The sequence below is a fragment of the Varanus komodoensis genome, unplaced genomic scaffold, assembly GCF_004798865.1.
Source record: "Varanus komodoensis strain SLA01 unplaced genomic scaffold, ASM479886v1 scaffold2, whole genome shotgun sequence".
NCBI lineage: Eukaryota > Metazoa > Chordata > Lepidosauria > Squamata > Varanidae > Varanus > Varanus komodoensis.
In genome coordinates this window covers 22,339,268-22,361,588 of record NW_025335568.1, presented here as the reverse complement: position 1 = coordinate 22,361,588, position 22,321 = coordinate 22,339,268, and the positions used below count along the sequence as shown (strand labels likewise).

The window sequence follows — 22,321 nt, the reverse complement described above, 5'->3', positions numbered from 1 at the left end:
TGAAAGGGAGTCACAGTGGAATCAAAGATTGCTTTGATTCCAGATAAATCAGGATGGGAGAGAGGCAGTTTCCAGATGCATAGGAATAGCCATCAGTCACGTAAAATCTTACTTTATATAGTGTTAATTAACATGCATTCATTATTAATATTTATTAATTAGCACTATATAACATAGAAATTAATAACATAAGAGCAGTAAATAATATACGAGCAGCCTTGCTGGAGTGTACCAAATGTTTATCTCGGTCAGTAGCTTGTTTCCTACATGGTGTCTAGTCAGATGCCAAACTGCAAGCAGGACAAGAAGGCAACAGCTCTGCACTGTTACAGGCCACCATTGCATGTGTTCGTCTTTGCCAGATGATCCACTCTTCTGGATTACAACCAGAACATGGTACTGAATGTGGAGTTTACTTGCATGGAATGTGTCTAATTCAGAAAAAATGTGAAAATGTAGCATTTTTGTTTTATAGAATTCTAAAGCTTCATTCTTTTTTAGATTTGCATGCCTTCCAAACCCTTGCCATATACACAGAAAACTATAGTACTCATGAGTGTTTCGGGAAATACTGCTAAAGCTGCAATTCTCTCATTTACCTGGGAATAATTGTTACTGGATTGCCAATTAGATGGTGTAAATGAGCATAAATCCATCATGGCCACCAATATCCAATTTCAGAAGGGTTTTCCTGACTTCAAACTCTCCCTTCTGGCCCCAGCCTTGCTGCAACAGAAAGCTTTCCTGAGGTCCATCTCACCTCTCTCCTGAGGTCAGTATTCCAGCCTTGAAAAGAGGAAAAAAAGGGTCAGCACAAGCTCATGGGTGAACTGGGAAAGGACATTCATGTAATAGATCTTCTCAGGCCCCAAGCATGCCACCTCCAGGAAACATTTAGATGAGTTCAGCTTTGAGCTAAAATTGTCCTTTTTCCAAGCATTGTATGGCAGGGACTGATTTTTCTTCCCCAAGCAAATTGCAAGAGACTGAGAAAAAGCAAAAAGTCAATTGACTTCCAGATAGTAGTGCTTTTCAAATAAAAAGGTTTATTTAAAGGAGATTCACACTGAGAAAGAGATCTCAGGCTATATGTAGAAATAGAGGCACATTTTTAAAAGTTAGCACCTGTCTCAGATGCTAGTTTCTAACAGTATTAACAATCCTTCCTACTAAAATTCTAAACAAGGCATTGATTTTGAAAAAGGAAAAAGCCAGCAAGATGTAGGGAACTTACATATATATAATCATTAGCAAGGCCTTACCACCTACAAAAATACAGAAATACCAATCTTTGGATCCAGATTAAAATATAAAGTGCTTCATTAAAATGTTGCCTTATTACAGGAGGTCTAACATGCCAGACAATGAATCAGTTCAACTGCCAGCTTCATAATGGTTCATGAGAAGCCATGTCATACCCTTGTTGATCTGTTGTGTTTTCCAGACCCGCTCACAGTCTTTCTGTACAGCACCTTTCGTTTCTCCAAACCACAGACAGAAGCAGTAATCTGTTCTAAGGTTTCCATGCTTCACCATGACTTCTCTGGTCATCTGGACCCAGCATTTCCATTTTGCCATTGCTGGTATGGGAACACCACAGAGTCCTGCTAAGAGAGTGGCCACTCAGTCATCCTTATCTACCCTCAGCTCCCCAGCAACACAGGTGGCATCACACACTTCATTCTTGTTTGCTTTTGGAAATAGGAAGAAACTGGATACTGCATGGAGGAAGAAGGGGGTGTTGCAGCAACTATGATTTAAATTTTTAAAAAAATCCTTTGCAGCTGAATTAGCTAGGAAGCACTGCAGAAATGCAGATATACTTACAAGAGGAAGGCAAGAGAACCTGTCTCAAAACTTCAGCAGACCAATCAAGATGAGGCTGCTGAAGTCCATAAGCAGCAATAGTGTAAGGAAAAAGATTTCATTTGTGAAGAAAGCATGACAAGAGCGGGAGAATGAAGCAGGGAACACACATGGTTGTCTGATTGATAGGTTTGGTCAAAAATCCATGCCCCTTGGAAACCACACAGGGTTGTTTGCTAAGATATGTGAATTCAGCCAGTGCTTTTTGCCTATTAAGCCTCTTGTTCCAAGCAGAAAGTAAGCAGGGCAATTACTGTTTTGCAATGAAGAATCTTCAAGAAACTTCCAGGTGACCTGCCTACCTTAAAGGCATGACCACTCGGCAATCTCAACAGCACAGGTCAGACCTGCACACTGTTGATTTAGAGGCTTGTACCACTTTTGACTCACATCACTACCACCATTCACTGGCAAATAGGTCAGCCCAAAGCATTGGCAGTATGGTTTCCTATCCTTGGATAAACGTGCAGGCGCTAGTGTGACTTGTTGGCTTGAATACAAGCTTCTACCATTTGCACATTCATAACTCCCACAAAGATCAGAGGAGTAAAGGCAAAGGATGCCATCAGGAAATGGCCTCCTTCCACATACAGTAACATAAGCAAGTATGCAGGATTAGAAATGCTTTTGCCTTCCTGTACATTTTGCATCACGTACAGTTAAGCATGCAAAGGTTTGCCAAATTGCTTGAAGCAGTATAATTTGAACCTGTAAACACTGCTTCCTATGGCCCCTACACTGACCCTCAAATATTTTTTCTACAGCCATTGCAGGTCAATTGCTGGCTAAATCAGTTTGGCTCAGCGCAGATCTGCAGTAAATTAAGAATACAGGAAAACCCAAAGGCCAGCTAACTATAGAAAGTAAGATTTAACTAATCTCAAAAGGATCCAGTTTTAGCAGTAATAGAGCTACCATGAAGCAAGCTCCAGAATATATACAGATGTATAGTTTTGAGCTGTAGAAGTACACGAAACACATTCGGATCTTTTCAGCCAGATCAAGGCTCGGGAGAAGCAGGTTCTGCATGACTGAAGCAGAAACCAGCTGTGCACAGTGCTGATTGTCTGAAGCCCACTGACATAACCCATTTCCCCTAAAGCAAGTCTTCCACATTTTTCTGTTAGCATTATTGGAATGAGTGTGTGAAATGTACATTTCATTGAATAAATGTACATGCAGCGCTTAATATCACCTTTAAAAAGCTGTCACCCTGCCTGAAGCATGGGAACAAGGCAAGCCTGAGGACTGAACCAGCATTTAAATCAGTGGTGCGCAAGACTGCTCTTTTCACAGTGAAGGTTAGTAAACGTGAGACTCGCTCAGATGGAGGAAGAACCATGGGGTTTTAAGATGCTTCTCTATGAACCTTCAGTGCACCCTTTCAAAAGGATGCCAGTATTCTCCAATAAATGAGCTATCTGAATACACTGTCACTTTTCACTCTGTTAATGGTCACCTGCTGTCCTACTGTATAAATGAATTTTCTGATATAAAAATCCACTTGATGCCTGACAGATTTGGTAAGAATTTCTGCACCACAACCACCACTCATGGCTCTGCAACTCTGAGAAGTAGAAGCTTGTTTTTTCCCCACTGTCCAGAGTTCAACGTATCTACTGAAAAAATCCCCAGGCTAAAAGGGAACATTGTGGGCTGCAGGCTTTCTATTCCTGCTCAGGCTTGGTGATTTTGTTAGTGAAGTGCATTTGAATGTATAGCCCTGAATTTCATTAGAATAATGCAAACATCATGCAGCATTCTTGTCAGAGGCTGATTCATCTCTTTAAGGCAATTATGTTGAATGGAAATGGAGCTAAAGTCAGGCCAAATCTTCCTTCCATTGATGGCTTTTTGGAGTCTTCGGGATACAGGAAGGTGAAATTTTGCAGAAGGCTCACAAACATCAGAAATAGTTCCATCTTGGCCAGCTGCTCTCCCATGCACACTCGTTTTCCTGAGAAAGAAATCAAAGAGGTTAGACAGAGTTTAAAAAGAAGTATCACAGTAAATAAATATTTACACTTTACCTTGCAACCCATTTTTAAAAGAAATTATATTGAGATCATAATGGGTCCTAGGAAAACCAAGTTTTCATAAACCCAAAGCATATGCTACTTTAAAACCCAAAACAGAGGTTCTATTTTAACTTCCTCTTGAATAAATGCAGGCTCCTGATTCTGAGGGGAGACGGACTTTAACCACTCCACTGGGTCCCCATTTGGCTTACTCATCCCCAACCCTGACTATTTATACAAAGTGTGATCAATTACAGCAAACAGATGGTTGGAAAAAAGGGGAGCTGCAGTGTAATACATCCGGAAGGCACCAAGTTGGAAAGGCAGTAAATGGGCTCTGTGAGACAGGATGAAAAAAAGCCACATTCATTCTGGCCCTTTTGCCTCCAACCTGCTTAACACACATGGTTTTAAAGAGTTTAAACACAAAAAGCCTCTCCTTTATTGCTTTTCTGCTTCATAACATCTAGGGAGCGAAGTGTGATAGAGGAATAGTACACATGCAAGAGGAAAACATACATAGCTTTGCTTTCATAATTAAAGGCCTCATTTCCCCTGCTCTCAAAAAGTGCTGGTGAATTGGAGGGCCATGATGTTGCCTAGAGAACTTGCAAACAACCATAAGTAGGAAATGATGAGTGCGTGATAAATCCCTTGGGTTGAAAACCCTCTCCTATCTCATGAAGATTGTATGTTTATCCTTGTAATATGCATCCATAACAGGTTTAAATTACCAATGCCAAAAGGAATAAATGATTCTTTTTTGAGGAGCTGGCGGTTTTCATCGAGAAACCTTGCAGGATAAAAATCATCTGGTCTCTCCCATATGTTGGGATCTCTGTGCACGGACCACAAGTTAGGAATTATTACACTGCCCTTTGGAATAGTGTAGCCCTGCAGCACTTGAAAAAAGAAGAATAAATCATTCTTAGTCACATTAATCAGTTTTAACCACATAATAGTTACTCATTTATGTATTGCTGTCAAAGATTTACGTGCCAACTTTTGGGTGAAACCTCAGTGTAAGTTGCTTCAGAATAGATAGTTAACTTTAACAAAGAATAAAATCACAATCCAAAATTAAAAACATTCAAACACCAGCAATTAAAGCTCTGTTTACCTCTCATCCACAGAAATCATAGGGTCATAAATATGCTCAAGTTCTGGTGGGTTGTCTGTGTGTGCGCTTTGTGTGTGCGTGGAGTGTGATCAGTTGCGAACACACAGTTATGAATATCTAGATGTGATTTAAATCTCTCCCACAAAAGCACAGAAGGGGTGGAGGGGAGGGGAGAAGTAGAGCAACAAAGCTGCACTGACACCGGTTTGTCACAGCATTGTGCAATTCTGTAATCTGCCTGGTTGTCGAGGTCATCAGCGGACATGTCCTGACAGTTCCACATGGACCTATGGCCGAGACAAAGCCTTCAGTGTGGAAGCCCCAGTCCCATGGCACTCTCTATCTCTAGAGGTGAGGCAAGCACCAACCCTGTGTTGTTTTGGGCACCTGCTGAAATCATCTTTATTTCAGGAAGCCTTTCTTGAGTGACTGGCCACTGTCTTATCAATACTCTGTTTTAATACAGTGTTATATTCTTTTCATTTTTTTAAATTTTGATTGTGTGTAATGTTTTGCACACTACCTTGATGGCTTTTTAGTAGATAAAGCTGTATGTAAACATTAATAATGAAGTAAATATGTACACTGCTTTCTTTCTTCAGGTTTGTCAACAGCTAAAGGAGGCCACCCATTTTAGAAGTGGTATAAGCCCTGAAGAGCAACACTGCATAGTCTAAGCTACAGTGCACTGTAGCACAAAATTTGCCTAGTCACAAAAGTAACTCATGAACAATCTATCTGCCAAATGGCAAGAGAAGCCCTGAAATTGCACCACTCAAGTCTGATCATGGTCCATTCTTCTCTTTGGAGCTCTATCATTGCTCTTTGAAGCAGGAAAAGAAGAGATAGTGGACAGTTGGCTTCTAAACTCCCACGACTGCTGACTTGGACTCTGGAAAACTGCTGCAAATAAGTGCACCAGGACTAATCTTGATGGATGAATGACCTGACTCTCCATAAGAAAGCTTCCTATGTTTCTGTGTTCCTCTACTTCAGGACTAAGGAACTTCTTTCAGCCAAAGGGCCAAATCAAATTTTGAAGAAGCCTTTACAGGCCTATTCCAGTGATGGATGGGACTGGAGACAAAGAGACAGGGCTAAAATATTGGTGTAGTTAGCGCTAAGCCTTAGGAAGGCATTACAGCCTCTTAAAATCAATTGAAGACAGCTGCCCAAAAGCCAGGAAGCCCCAACATGATGAGAGTCTGAGGGAAAAAATGGAGCCAGGGGAAGTTTCTTTGAATGTCTCATAGTGATCAAGTGCAAAGAATGCTCAGTGTGTAAGTTAAAGCAGAAGAACAATATTTGGAAGTGCCTATTATTCAAGTATCAGCTTTTTCGTCCCTCTCCCACATGGGCAAATGGGCAAATGGACTCATACCAACACAAATAAGCTGTATACATAATTGGAGGCCTGTTATATTACTTACCTGTTGTCTCCGATGCCATCCGGGGAATGGAAAGAGGCACAACCACTGTCATTCTTTGAACTTCCATGATTGTTGCTTCTGTGAAGGGCATCCGTGCTTTGTCGGCAAGGGAAGGAGGCCTATCGTGTCCAATCACCAATTCAATTTCCTCTTGTACCTTTTCTATGCCAAGAAAAAATAAATTCAGAAAGCTGAGCTTTGGAGGAGAGATGGAAATTGGAAACTACAGCCATAAACCAGGGAATCCAGCTATTGGATAGTACAGAAATGTAATACATAAAAATTACAATAAACTAAAGGATATGTGGCATATAGACTCATTCATGCTACAGATCCATGAATGAGAGCCAGTGTGGTGTAGTGGCTAAGAGCATGGGACTGGGACTCAGAAGACCTGGGTTCTGGTCCCCGCTCAGCCATGGAGCCAACTGGGTGACTTTGGGCCAGTCACAGACTCTCAGCCCAACCTACCTCACAGGGTTGTTGTTGTGGGGATAAGATGGAGGAGGAGAATGATGTAAGCTGCCTTGAGCCCTTTGTAGGAAAAAGGCAGGATATAAATCGAAAAATAAACATAAATAAATAAATCCAGGGAGAGAGAGAGTTCATATGTTATTCCAGATTTGTTTTTTTCCTTGTATTGTATTAAATATTTTTAAACTAAATGGAAAGCTGCTTTAAAAAACCCAGAATGTAGTTACTTTAAAACTGTATTTCCATTCTGACTTTACATGCTTCTTTGGGGTAAGGGAGCAAAGAAAGATTGGGCTCCAGGGCATCTCTCTTCTGACAATTTAATAGCCAATTAAATGTCAAACACTGCCCTTGAGTGGCTAAAATTCCAAATTTTAGGAAGAGTCAGAAAACACTTCTTTGAAAAACAAGTTACATGAAAATGGATGGAACCCTCATCTAGTTGGATACAATTACAATGGCTTTACTTTGGTAAGGTTACCTGGCTTTTAGGAGTATTTTTACTGCTTTGGGGAAAGCTTGGACCCCTCCTAGAATGGTGAGGTCCTCAAATGGCAATGCGTGTGGACCAGTCACATCAACATATTCAAAATTACCACCACTACCCACAAAAGATGCCTTGGGCCTCTTTTCTTTAATCTGCTACTACCAGGCTGGAGCAGCAGTCTGCATCAGCAGTACTGCAGGCACCAAAACCTCCTTACTTCACATTTCACCTAATTTCAGCAAGTTTCAGTTCCCCGTTATATTGTATGCAAGAACTAAGAAGGTCTGAGAATTGCTTTGAGATGCCTTTTTACTTTATGTTTTTAGAGTACAGCAATACATTTATTCAGTTGCTGGTTTTTTGTCAGTGACACAGCTTTTAAAAGCACTATAGTCATGCAAAGAACAGATGCCAAACTTAGCTCAGAAGAATATCTATTACCATGACCCACATAAATCGTTTTCTGATTGAGCATACATAAATGACTGTGTGCATTTCATCTTACATGTTAAGTACTGAGGAGGAATTGTAAGTGCCTTGAGGTTCTTCCAAGAAGAAAGGTGGGATATAAATGCAGTGTAATAATAGCAAAATGATTTGGTCCAACAGAAAATATATGTTTTTCCTTTTTTTGATTCTGAAACTTCTCTGAATCATGGCTGACTGCTATAGTTCACACCCGTGCCAATGGGCAAACCAAGAAATATCCTAAATTTCCAACAGGTAGTTTGTGTTAACAGCATATCAATGTATCCAGTGCAATTCACATCACAGGTATGTGCTTTAGAGAAGAGATACACAGAAGGTAGAGTCCGATGTCTGGGCCCTCCTGTCTGGATCCCAGCATTTGTATTGCCATACAGGCAAAGACTAATGGCAGCTAAAAGCCCAGACATCTGCTCATTTCAATCGTAGAATACAAAGAGGCTATGGTGGCAAGAGAATGAAATAATAGTTGGGATATATTTAAAATATTCAGTGAACCATTGTGTTTTTTTAACACTAGGAATAAAATGTCTAAATTTCTGCTTCATATGGCAACAAACCCTAAAAGCTGCCTCCTCCTGGTCACCACTCATGTGCTTGCCCTCTCCCACCCTGGAAACCTGCTCAGAACAGAGGCTGCTCTTTCATCTTGCTCCTGTGAATACACACCTCCTGAAAAGGAAGTGACGGCAGGCAGCAGCAACAGAGCCAGGGGCTCCAGCGGCCGCCCACCCCTCTCTTAAGGTAGGGGCCACATCAAGCGCTCCACCACACTGATCTTCATTACCCACTCTGTGAAAAGCCTTTCCCAGCAAACCCAGTGAGGCCTAGCCGCCACAGGAGACACAGAGACGAGAAGGAATGCCATTTACTTTGTTCCTGGGGGTGAAGTGCCATGTAAAGCAGGCTCCAGAGCAGCGTGTTGGATGTTGTGTCCGTGCCCGCGATAAAAAGATCTCCAATAATAAAGAACAGGTACTCTTCATCGAAGCTGCTCTCGCTGTTGGTCTTTTTCTCCTCATCCGCATGCAGGAGGTACATATCAATGAAGTCCTGGGGGTTCTGAGGATCCAGGCTCTCTCTGTGCTGTGCAATAATTTTCTTCAGGAAAATCGTGATATCCAGCTCGATCTGTCGGAATTCCCGGAACGGCCCAAAAGGGAGGTAGTACAGCCAAGGGCAGATGTTGATGAGAAGGAAGCGGCTGTTCAAGCTGATCTCCAGGGCCCGCGACATGAGGCTCAGCATGCCCTTGAAGTTCACGTCATCATAGTCGAAGCGCCTGCCAAAGGCCATCGAGCAGATAATATTGGAAACCGCGTTGCCAATAATGGGGAAGGGGTTGAACGGCTCCCTTCCATGCTTCAGGATCTCTCCTTTGACATACTTGAATTCTTCAATAATCTTTGGTTCCAAGCTGTGCTTCCCTAATCCAAAGTGACGGAGAGTCGAATGGGAGAACTTCCGCTGTTTTTTCCATACTTGGCCGTACGGTGCAAACACCACACCTAAATGAAATGAAAATGCTTGGATCAGAAATGAGGTTACTCATTTTCTTGGCAAGAGTCATCTGACCTTTGAACCCCAGAAATCTTGTGTAGGGTCTCTCCCTACCCTGCCACCCCAAATTTCAACTTCTGATATTGGCTTTGGACGGGGTGACTTTACAGAATGAACAGGGAGTGCAAACATCATACAGCCTCTCTTTTAATCCACAAAACAGTCACATTTGAAGTCACTCAGAGGACCTTTTACTGTTCTAAACCATTTCAGTGATAGCTCAAGTTGTTACAATGTGGGTTGAAGAGTGAATGCAAAGAGAGCTGGAAAATTTGCATTGACCCACTACATGGCCATGTCATAAATATCTTAAATCACAACAATAACAAGACAGTGGTACTGGAAGGATTCATAACATGTTCAAGCTGCAAAATACTTCAGTGGTCAGAGAGTTCAACTCCCTTTAAGTGGCAATATCCATTCTACTTATCTCTTGCATACAGCAGTTACTCCAACTACTTGTGTACCTCTACAAAGTAATAGATGGGACACAGATACACCAATGAAAGAAGTACCTGAGAAGTAGGTGGGCAACTCCTATAGCAGAGGTGGGGAACAGAACAAAACAGAAGTAGATTTGGAAGTGGCCTATAATGCCATCAAGTCCAACCCACTGCACTGTTTCAACACATGGTCACCCATTCAGCTGCAGCTTTTCAGTTTAGCAAAAGTGATCAACATGCTAGCTCTGCGTAGAGCTATGCAGGCAGTTTGTCTTCATGGTTTTGGGCTTCAGCTCTTATAAATCCTAGCCACTGGAAATGCTGGCTGGGGCATATGGGAAGTATAGATCTTTAAAGATTCAGCATCTGCACCCAGGGAGCTGAATGTCTATTTCCAGAATGCCTGCTCTTGACAAGTAAGGTGACAGTAATACACACACATGCACAGAAAGCTACAGGACTACAGAGTCAGTAAAGGAAACAGATCGAGACATTTTAATCATTTCTACAAGAGAGGCCAGTTCCTTCCAAAGGGTCCCACTTGCATCAGCATTATCAACAGCTGACGGCGAGGATGATAAGAGAATTGTTGATAAAGTATGAACTGTTTTGATTAAATACTGGAAGAACCTCATATGCAAATAGACCCAAGGTCTCCTCTGTTTCACAATACAAAAGCCCAAACAACTACACCAAAGGGTGTGTACACTTCAGCTATAACACCAGGGCACTCTCATGCACTCCCCCCCCCGCCCCCGCACACACAAAGCTCTTTCTAATTGAAATCCACCAAATGAACACTCTCAGCACTCATATGATCTCCTTTTCCACCAAGATGCCATCAAATAGACACAGCTATACACATCTTTAGTTCACAAGGAACTTCATGCATGCATTTTGCAGAGGGTGCATCTAAAGAGGTGGTGTAGTAATGTGGCTAAAATATATCTCACTCTCAGCTGTAAATGCACTTAGGCAAGACACTGTTACCTCAGTGTCCCTCCGGCACCCGATCGTATGAGCCTACTTTGCAGGGGGACTGTAAAGGCTCTATGCAATACAATCCTATTTCAGTAAGTCAGACCATGTTCAAGGATCAAACAGCCCCAGCAACCGTGCTGGGGACTACAGCCTAAGACCAAGAATGTGAAATACTCTGCATTTATCTTGCGTTTAATTCCCAGTTAAAGGGGGATTTCAACCCTTCTACACTATCAGCAAAAGAGCCTTCTGGCACCTTGAAGGCTGATACATTTACTCGGAGATGAGGTCGAACGGTCGAGCAAAATGCAAGCCACCACACGTCAGCGCAGTCTTCACAGTCTGCAAGCCTTTCGCTTGCAGCCCTTCGCCCCGGACACCCATTCATCAGTCGCGCCCGCATCACAGGCGCGGCGTGCACTGAGCCCTTGCGATCGGGAGGGCCGCCCAAGAAAGCCCCATCACCTTTCTTCTTCGTGATGATGGCCACCACGGGCACGCTGGGCCGGTCGCTGAAGACCTCGGCCTGGTTGACCAGGGCGTCCCGCACAGCCTCAAAGTCGCTGAGCACGATGATGGGGCGGCTGCCCACGAAGAGGCTGAAGATGCTGCCGTAGACCTTGGCCAGGCCGGTGAGCAGCAAATGCACCGAGAAGGGCCGGGAGGCGCTGCAGCTGGAGACCTTCACAGTGCTAAGCATCTGCTCGGCACCGACGACGCCAACCACTCGCTTGATCTTCAACCGGCCGGGCAACAGGGCGAAGGCGAAGTTGCCCACCAGCGGCCAAGGTCTGGGACCCGGCGGCATACCCTGCAGCGCCCAGCGGCGGCCCAGCAGCCGCCAGAAAACCATCAGCAAAAGCAGCCCGGAGGCCGCCAGCAGCGACGAGCTCACCGGGTCTCGGCCCAGAGCCAGCGGCCAGGCTGAAGTCGGCGGCGGCGCCTGCTCCTCCACGCTCGCCACCGCCATCCTGCCCTTAGCGGACTGCCCTGGGTCGGTCTCCGGTCTCCTCCCGCCGCGCGACTGTCAGTAGCAATCGCTACATCTTCCTCCCGGCTATTGTTGATGGTGGCGCGCCCCCGCCCACCGTCCGGTAGCGAAGCCTTCTCCTCTGATTGGCTGGCCGGGGAAAAGAGGGCGGAGCGATTAGAACGCTAGTCTTGGCGGGGGGAGAAGAGGAAACTACCCCCTGACGTGACGTCACGAGCGAAAGGGGATTCTCCAGACTTTTCCTGATCACTATCGCTCTTCTTCTCCTCGTTCCTTGTCCCAGATTATACGGTTGCTGCAAGGAGCGGCAGAGATCGGCTCCCGGCTCGTCGCAGCCTTCAGAATCCAGGAACGCGAAAAGGGGCAGCAAAAAGAAAGGGGGGTGGGGACAAAGGAGTGGGGAAAGGCTAAAGCAAGACAGGGAAGGAGGTCAAATCCATTCCACCAGGTACAATTTCTTAAGGCAAGAAGCCTCCAGACTCCAGCCCTGCCTCCGATCAGTTTGTTCACCCCACAGACGCAAAGCCGGTGAACCTGAGATCGGCGGCAGAGGCCCTTCTCCGGAAACCCTCCGTGAAAGATATTAGGAGGGTGAGTATCCAGAGGAGGGCTTTCTCTGCGGTGGCGCCCAATCTATGGAACGCGCTCCCCAGAGAGGTCCCCCTGGCGCCGTCATTTGTTTTTCAGCGCCAGGCCAAGACCTTTTAATTTAAACGATATTTTAATCATTGCTGATTTTATTTATTGGTTTTAAATTATTAGCCAGAATATTTTCAGGTTTTATATGTATTTCCATAGATATTGATTTATATGTTGGAAGCCGTCCCGAGGCTTATGCGAATGGGACGGCATACAAAAATTCCAAATAAACAAATAAATAAACTGAAGACTGTGTTTATTATTTTTGAAACTCCCTGCCAACTTTTGAACTTGCTCTGCCTCAGCAAGTTCCTGAACCTGCTCCCTTCCTCCTTTTGTCATTGAACGTAAAGATACCGTTACACGAGATGGTTTGTTCAGATAGACTGAGTCTCAGTGGAGCCACGACTTTGTGATGTGGTGCACTCTTCCCCGGGCAGAGCCTCCGAAGAGCGTAGTTTTTTTGGAACATGTTGCCACGAGCTTTGACAATGGCCACTAATTTAGATGGTTCAGTGCCCAGGCTAGTTTTCCAGAACTGTATAGATGAAAATATTTGCACTGGGGACTTTTATATTGATTCTTCTCTACACCAAATGCCATTCAGTAGAATCATTATCAGCTCTATTCTTTCTGATGTTGCTTCTTTCAGGGTTTCTTCTTGTGGTGAAAGTGCTTTGAAGGCAGAGGATAAAAAAATCAATGATTTAAAAAAAAGTTAAAAATGGATTTTTAATTGAAATTGTATTTTTAAAATAAAATGCTTTTTGAGAAAAAAAACTATCTAAAGATAGCTTTCTATTTAAGATAATTGCAGTCCAGAGGTTATTCATCATGAAATAAGGATTTGTTTTTAATTATGTACCATGAGGTTGTATATTCATGCAATGTTTAAATTTCTCGGTAAATGAATTCCATTAATCTATTCACAATGTCATGCTCTTTCGGAAGTTTCTGTAAGATTATTGGGCAATTTTTCTGTCTAGAAGATATTATCACAGATGCTTGATTTTACAGTTCTCAAAACTGTGAATTTATGTCTGGCGAGATCACATGCCCCTTCTTCACAGCAAAAATGTTATAAAATAAGCATATGGAGTTGAGAAAAGGCCATAATCCCATTGTTTCTTTGCAAATCTAAGCACACAGAATCAACCCCCTACCTCTTAAGTGCTAAGTTTCAAAAAATTAAATGAATAGAAGAAGATTGCTGGGAATGGAACAGATTTGCACAGGAAACTAAATGTGGGGAGGGAGGGCAAGCAGTAAAAATGAAAGTGAACCCTTTTGAGTTGAATACTTACAAGTCTTTGTCTCTTTTTGGGTATAGCCTCAGGTTTATCATATTCTCTTCCTGGAGAAAACCTATAATGGCAGCAGGCCATAAAAGAGACCCAGTTTGGGAATATTTTAAAGAAGTTCTTCTACCTACAGGTAAGGCATGCATGCGTGCAAATTACATAGAAAACCATGATTTAAATCTAGTCTTGCTGCCTAGTGATTTAAACCGATTAGATTTAAATTAAATCCACCCATCTAAATTAAAGTCACCCATCTAACTTATTAAATTTCAATGTTCATATTTTAATAACACAACAAAATAATGAAGTAATAACCATGAAATATAGGGATGCAGGTGGTGCAGTGGTTTAAACTGCTGTGCTGGTGTGCTGGTAGATTGAAAGGTTGCCAGTTCGAATCTGCAGAATGGGGTGAGTTCCCATTGCTCCGTCCCAGCTCCTGCCAACCTTGCAGTTCGAAAGCATGTAAATGCAAGTAGATAAAAAGGTACCATTTCGGTGGGCAGGTAACAGCGTTCCGTGCACCTCGGTGTTTAGTCATGCCGGCCACATGACCACTGAGACTGACCACGGAGACTGTCTGCGGACAAATGCTGGCTCCCTCGGCTAGGAAACGGAGATGAGCACCGCCCCCTAGAGTCAGGCATGACTGGACTTAATATCAAGGGGAAATCTTTACTTTTACCTTTAACCATGAAATATATGTCACACTTAATGTAACAACTTCCAACCCATTTGCTGATGTTTACAGTATTTCAAACTGGCCCATTATTTTTGTTACTTCATCTAATGCTGCCTGGGTTTAATCGTTGTAAAATGGCCTTGGAGCTTCTTTTTTTGGAGCTGAAAGGCTCTGTGTGTTTAAATAAATGAACCAAATATAACTCATGTGGCCCCCATATACCTCAGAATGCATATGGTAAGTTAGAAAAGGTGCAGAAAAGGGCAGCCAAAGTGTTCCAGGCAATAGGAAAGGTTATAATGTTTGCAATCGCTTAGCCGGGTGGAGGGGGAGGAAGTACAAGGAGCCATGAGAGACATGTGCAAAAAATATGCATGGTATGGATAAAGTAGATCTCATAGTAGAACCCAAGGTCACCTTGGTATTGAATAGTGGGCAATTCGGCACAGCTAAAGAGAGTAACTTCGCCTAGTGCACAGGTACATTGTGGAATTCGCTACTGCCAGGTGTCGTGATGGTCACCAACTAGGATGGATTTAAAACAAAATAAGCAAGTCCATGGAGGATGAACCTGTCTGTTGCTACAAGTCATGATGGCTACATGTTATGCCATCAAGAGAAGCCTTGAGCACACTCCTCAGTGCTGGCTGCTGCTGGAGGGCTTCTTGCAGGTGACTGTCTGCCTACTGTGAGCACAGAATGCTGGGCAAAGTGGGCCTTTGGTCTGACACCACACAACCCACTTTCTGCTCTTGTGCTCCCTGCGCAGGCTTTCTGATATGTAACCCCCACTGGATGCAATATGATATGGTACTAAGTTTAGACAGAATTGTAGTGCACAGGCATCCATCCAGAGAGCTGAGGTGCCTTTGATTAAGTAGCGCAAAGCAATGGTTGGAGAAGCATATTCAGAACTGCACTGTGAGGAGAGAGGGAGGCATGCACACTTCTGTGAACCAAAATACTGTAAACCGCACAAGCATTTTTTCCTCCAAGGCACTTAATTTTATAACAACATTGTTCTGCAATGTACTTTCTTCCAGAAGATTTGAATTAAAATAAGTTAAGCACATATACAGTCTAACTTTTTCTAAAGCATGCACATTTTAAGCCAATGGGAGCTATATAAGGTTAACGTTTGACCATGCATACAGTATCTAGTCCTCAGGACTGATGAGGACAATTTATAGGGACTGGGGCTTCATTGACTTGCCTCCATCAGTCCATGACTACCAGAGATCATATTGCAAATGTCTTAATTTGGCACACTCTATGCAGGGTGTATCCTGAAGCATAACCCGTATCACAGACAAGAACCTACAGTTAGGGCAGAATATGAAGAAACAGAATTATTTTCTATAGGCAAAGGCATCAGATAAAGGAATATATTAGCTATTTGTTCAATTTGTACACAGAACATATCTTAAGAAAAACTAGATTAGGATCAGAGAAAGGAGGAGTGAAAATTGGTGGATGCTACATCAATAATTTAAGATTTTCAGTTGATACCCGATTACTGGTGGAAAGCGGCAATGAAATGAAATGACTCCTGATGAAAGTGACAGAAGAGATTGCAAAAGAAGGACTGCAGCTGAACACTAAGAAAACAGAAATCATGAATGCAGAAGAATTACACAATTTTAAGGTCAACAATGAAAAACTGAAATTGTGAAAGGTTTTACATACCTTGTTTCAGTCATCAGTTCAAAAGGATGTTTCAGGCAAGAAATCAGAAGACAACAGGTGTTTTAAGGCAGCAATGAAGCAATTATAAAAGATTGTCAAGTATAAGCATGTTTCACTGGAGACCAAGGTCAAGATCATCCAAAGTATTGTATTAGAAATCACAATTTGTGGATGAGAAAGCTGGACAGTGAAGAAAGCTGACAGGAAGAAAACCGATGCATTCAGAATATGGTGCTGGAAGAATGCTTTGCAAATACCCTGGACTGGCAGAAAGATGAACAAGTGGGTCCTGGAACCAATCAAGCCAGAACTTCTGTAGACGCAAAAATGACAAAACCGAAGCTGCTGTAATTTGGGCATATTGTAAAAGGGCAAGACTCGCTGGGGAGGATGATCATGTTTGGAAACGTTGAAGGCAGAAAAGAAGGAGTGCCAACTATGGGATGGATGACATCCAGAAAGGAAGGCACAGCCTTGAGTCTGCAAGAGCTGAACAGGACTGTCAAAGACAGGACTTTGCAGGGCCTGCATTCATAGGGCCACTTTAAGTCGGAGATGACGTGGCAGCATGCCACAATGGCAATGTAGGATGTGCAGTTTCTGACCGGAAATGCATCTCTTTTCAGAGGGCAGTGCAGGAAAAGGGCTGTGGAACACAAGGCATATTCAGCAGTGGAATGACCTGAAATTGGAATATGGACATTTCACGATATTGCAAACCACACAAACGTTTTTTTCCTCCAAGGCACTTTATTTGATAACAACATTTTTATTCCATGTGCTTTCTTCCAGAAGATTATAAAAGCTCTTATACTGCCAGTATGGTCAAGTATACATAAAATCTTCTGCAAATTACAGTAATTTGAGGGCTGCAAAAGGATATGAAAACCAGAATCATTACAACTGGGAATGAAAAAAGTAATATTTGCATAAGGCAGGTCACGTGTTCACAAACTACTTTTGTAATATTTATCATTAGTATATATTAGTTTAGGTATGCCCTTATATGCATATGGTTTGCTAAAACACACACAAACACACATTTATTGTAGAAGCAAAGCACAAAAATTGTTTCTAACTAGTGTTGAAGTTTGCAGTGAAATCTGCTACTTCCAGCCCTCTGAAAGTTGTTGAGGCTTTCTGCACAGGTGTTATGCCTACATCTGGGATCTGTGCACATGCACAGAATTTATATGGGAATTGGTTGTGTATTTGACCACGTATGACTCAGTGCATGCATCTAAGCCTGTTCAGGCTAATCTGTACCAAGCTTTTATTCAAGAGGATTGCACCAGGACTGCTGCAGATTGCTGCCTTCTGTGAATGGAGGAATGTCTTGGACAAGAGATTTTCTGAGCTTTATTTTGTACATTACAATTACCAACAAGGGACAAGCACAGCTCCTGCCAAGATAGCACCAAAGGAGGCATATCTACATTGTATCTTTAAAAGCAGTAGTTATTTGGTCCAACTTGCATTGCCCCCATGCCTGATCACATATGCATTCCTGGCTTGTATAGACAAAGCTGTAACTGGCTTATTATTCACTCCTGTGCATGCTGCCCAATTTACCTAATTACCTTCTCTAGGCATAGCTGGCCATTACATATCAACCTGGCAAGGGTGGCTGGTGCGGTTAACATGCTATCCAGAAGACACTCTCTGTTGTCGAGTTGCTGGGTGGTTGTTAACTACCCCAGCCACCACCTTTGTTGAGTTTTCATGCAATGACAAGCTGTGTCCAGCAAGAGTAATTAGGGAAAATGGGAGGCACACAAGACGATACTAACCTGGTCAGTAGCTTTTGGCGGAGAACCCTCTTTGATATGCCAGCAGTTCCATGGGTCTACAATTGCCACAAATTCTAGATCTGGAATATTTAAATATGTTTGAAACTTGTGTGGAAATTTGTCTGTTAAAGTTTGAAATTGGGTATAGAATTTTTTTAAACCTAGTGGAGCAGCTGTTTACTCTTTATTATAGTTCTGCTTTACGTTACATTATAGACGAGGAACAATTGACTCTACAATTGAACAACTGAATCATTTGCCACCCCCTCAGACTTCCTTTTCTGTCCAAGTTTAGTTGCTAGGAAGACATGAATTTTCCCCACAATGACATATTGCTCCATGTGGTGGTGTAAAGATATTGGAATAGTTTAGTGTTGCATTGGCAATTAAGACCTAACTTTGCAAAAAATGGAAACTGTCAGCAAAACATCTGGAGGGCAAGATATTGCTCATCTCTGTTTTGAAGGATTTCTTCTCTTTGTTTAGGTTAGTTCCCATAAAGCCTTCCCTTCCTCCTGAAAAAGTTAACTCCAGACCACTCCAACTTTCCCTCATGTACAAGGACAGGCAACTGGACAAGATAAAACCAGATCTGCAACATGCCTTATGTTCTGAAGTGTGAAAACAACTTTTATCTATACACAAATGCATTTTACAGGAGTTATAAATGGTAAATGGCTTTCCTCCCAACTACTGTCCAGTTTTCTCCAGCCTGAGTTTATAGCAGACATTTCCACAGTCTTTCGATCACTCTTGTTGCCATATTGCAGCTTCTTACTTATGCTTGGCTATATATCTAATATTACACAAACTTCTGCTTGTGCAATAAGAATTTCTCTTCCTCTTTCCTCCACATCTTCCGCAGCATTCCAGAGCATATTTGGGGGCAGTTGTGGAGAATGGGAGAAGGAATTAAATCTACCAGCAATGGCCATAGGCCCTGGCAGGTGGACAGCTATAAACCTTTGCCATGAAAAGTGATTATGGGAGCTCACACATGAAGGAAGACTGTATGGGTGCATACATGCATGAAGAAACTGAATTTAAAAAGCTATACAGCCTTGAGGACTAACATCACACTTTGTAAAAGTTCAACATTTTCCTTAGAAAGCAATTTTTGTGAAATATGACTATCTCAGATCTTTATCTGCAGTGTGTGTGAGAGGGAGGGGGAGGGGGAGAGAATGAGAGATGATAGTTCGACTGTGGTTAAAAATTTCCCTTCAATATTTTTCATAAATTTCTAAATTTATGTAAATAAATTTTATAGTACCCTTTACATAAAGTTGCATTGTAAGATTATTGGCTTGTCCTAAAAGGCAAAATAATTGGTTCCATTCCAGCTACTGAGTTCATACTATAAAGGTCCAAAATTACCCTGAGTAAGGCCCCTGTGCTTGTTGGGAAATTCAGGACAGCTAAGAGGACTTCCTTCACTCAGTGCATAGTTAAACGTTGGAATTCATTGCCACGGGATGTAGCACTGGCCACCACTTTGGATCTGAAAGGGGATTGGACAATTTCATAAAGGAGAGAGCTACTGGTAGCCACTAGTCCTGATGAATATATTCTGCTTCCAGTAGCAGAGGCAATATGCTGGGGAACTTGGGGTGGGAGGGTGCGGTTGCGCTCACCTCCTGCTTTTTTGATTTCCTGTGGGTGGCTGGTTGGCCACTGTATGAAGAGAAGGCTGGATTAGATGGCCCTTGATCTGATCCAGCAAGGCTCTTATGTCCTTGGCTTAGTCATTCACCTAGCTCTGTTTTCAACTAATTGCAGCTCTCTGAGTTGTCAGGCAGAGGTCACTCTCCACTCAGTTATGAGACCTCTGCAGGGAAGATGCCGGGCACTGAGCCTGAGGAACAGTATGCCATACAGACTTAACACCATGGTTTCATTTTTCACAAGGAGTGTTACAATGTATCCTCTGTAGTACCAAACAGCAAATTCTTAGGCCAAATTAGATAAGATCCTAAGAAATCTGCAATCACATCATCAACTTAAAAAATAAGTCAGAGCAGCTGCAGAGGAGTTCCCTGATTCACACACCCTCCGCACCCCCATACGCCCCTCAGTGCCATTTTCCCAGATCAGATTCTGCTTCCTGGGAATTCTATGTCTCGTCTCTATGCAAGGAATATGTGGGTGCCCCAACACTGCTTCATCCATACTATTCCTCCCAACTAGAGAGAGAGAGAAAATGAACCCATAGGATCGCCCAAATTCATATTTATTTTAGCCAGTGCCTAACTAGAATTCTTCTTGGAGGGACTGCTTGGCAGTTTAGCTTATAAAAGCAGTGCAGAATTGTGCAGCTCTGCCTCATAGCTTTATTCATAAAAGAGTGCAATCCTACACATGTTCAGACAGAAAGAAGGCCTACTGCTCCCAGGTGCCTTCCATCTCTGCTGGCTCTGGTATGCTGTGAAGCATACACCCCGTTCTGACTTATGTGCAAAGGGTTGTGTCTTAAGGCATGTACTTGGCTGTTGGGTTACAGTTCTCCCTAAGGACTAGATGATCTAACAGAAGCACTACACATGCTGAAAATGATTGAAATAGGAGATGGTTTGGTGCTTTTACTAATCCAGAAAGGAGACATTCAATTCCTAAAGGGCCAATGAGCTGACGACCTGCTGCCTGCCTACCTCCTGTATAAGGGTTGTGGACAGCTGGGCTGTAGATGGCTAAGGGACTGCTGGGAGTTGCTGGACATTCATCTGCCTTAAATGCATAAAAATATAAAGAATATTATCAGCTCTTCTTACTAACTTCTGAAAGGCATATGCAAAGCACAAGGCTTGCATTCAGTAATACTAAGATTACTTTAAAATTAGCCCAAACTGAGTTACTATAAAACAATGAGCTAAAATGGAAAGTCCTTATTTGGAAATATGACAGAGTTGCTTGTATAAAAATGCCGCAGAGCTTATAAAATTGAAATACGTTTTTATGAAAAAGGTGGGAAGGTATTGGAGCCAGAGTAGAATTTTGGGCTCAGGGTCCCATTGAAATCAGTCAGGAGAGTCATAACTTAGGTCCCATTGGCTTCACTGGGAAGCAAGTGCAACTTCCATTAATTTAGGCTGGATCCAACCCATGGAAAATAAAAGTTTAGGCAGATCATGGGCACTAATTTAAACATCTTACCTAGATGCCATCTGAAAATTCCTGTGCTTTTTATATAAAAATACATATATAGTCAGAATGGCCTAAATTAGAAAGACATATAAAAACTGCAATACTGTAAGTAAAAAGGTAATTGCACCTCTTAGTGGAAGTGATCAGCTTCGGAGGATTGCAGTGCCATGTGTGTCCACTGGGGGGCCAATTGCGGCATCCCCATATTGGTTAATGATACTTCTAGCTTTAAGGTACATTTGTGTGCATGTTTCGAAGGAGAAAGGCCTGCAACTCCCAGTTCCTGAAGCCAGTATGGATGGCTCAGGAATGCTGGGATTTGTGGAACTTTCTCCTTTTTAAACAGGCATAGGGTTATGTTGATTAGTAAGCACCTAAACAAATGAGCACCTAAAACAGTACCTAGTATTTCATAAGTGTTCTCAGAGGCACTTCACTGATATCAGAGAAACTTCTACACACACACACACACACCAGCAAACCAAATATGATCAAGAAATTACAAATGGATTGGTACTTGATGGATTTAAGAAAGATTTAATCCACTTAATCCATAGACTAGCAGAAAGCAAAAACAAACTGCCTCCCCCAAAAAAGACCCTCAACCAGGGTGAGCAACTTGTAGTCTTCCAGATGTTGGACAGCAGTTCCCATCAACAGCAGCCAACAACTGCAAAGTTGGAACGTTGCAAGTTGCCCAGCTTGACAAAAAGGATCAGTTGTGAGCACAGTAGTGATTCTGTGTATGCTATTGATTGATTCCTGGAATTACCTCTACATCTACCTTACTACACTAGTTAACCTTAAGCACATCTTTAAAAAGCATTTCAATCTCATTTCTGGATGTGCCTGGAACCTGCCTTTGCTTTGATACCAGAAAATGGCTTTATGGAGCATACAAGTATTCTTACTGTCTTCAGTAGATATTGAAATTTTTATTGAAATCCCTCCTATGTATATGTATTGTTTGTGTATGTATATGTATCTTTTAGGATTACGTTCAACCAGGGGGCTGCATACCTTTAAAATTTTCTTGGAAAGGGTTAAAATGCTTGGCAGGAAAACGATAGATGCAGCCTTCATAACTTGGGATCATTTAGCTAAATGCAGCCTACCAGCTGCATATATTGGGTGGCTATACGGCATTGAAGAATCCCCTTTTTTGCAGGCCTAGGTAGGCAACAAAAACAGGAGGGTTTTTTTAAGCCCTTGGGGAGTCCACTAGA

General features: G+C 42.6%; 1 protein-coding gene across 1 annotated transcript; it reads right to left on the bottom strand.

The window, feature by feature from the left end:
* Positions 1-1,026: 1,026 nt before the first annotated feature.
* LOC123023105 (cytochrome P450 2U1) lies at positions 1,027-11,931 on the bottom strand. The gene is made up of 5 exons (XM_044429499.1): positions 11,331-11,931; positions 8,754-9,389; positions 6,435-6,596; positions 4,619-4,786; positions 1,027-3,823 (listed from the first exon to the last, which is right to left on the bottom strand). The coding sequence occupies exons 1-5, from the start codon at positions 11,833-11,835 to the stop codon at positions 3,645-3,647; spliced, it is 1,650 nt and encodes a 549-aa protein (XP_044285434.1). The 5' UTR covers positions 11,836-11,931; the 3' UTR covers positions 1,027-3,644.
* Positions 11,932-22,321: the final 10,390 nt, after the last annotated feature.

Excerpts from the sequence above, each read along its gene's own strand:
- LOC123023105 (XM_044429499.1), bottom strand. The coding sequence starts at position 11,835 with ATGGCGGTGGCGAGCGTGGAGGAGCAGGCGCCGCCGCCGACTTCAGCC. Across the intron at positions 6,597-8,753 it reads ACTTCACCCCCAGGAACAAA|AAAAGGTACAAGAGGAAATT; the intron begins GTAAATGGCATT and ends TTCTTGGCATAG. Across the intron at positions 4,787-6,434 it reads GATGGCATCGGAGACAACAG|TGCTGCAGGGCTACACTATT; the intron begins GTAAGTAATATA and ends TCTTTTTTCAAG.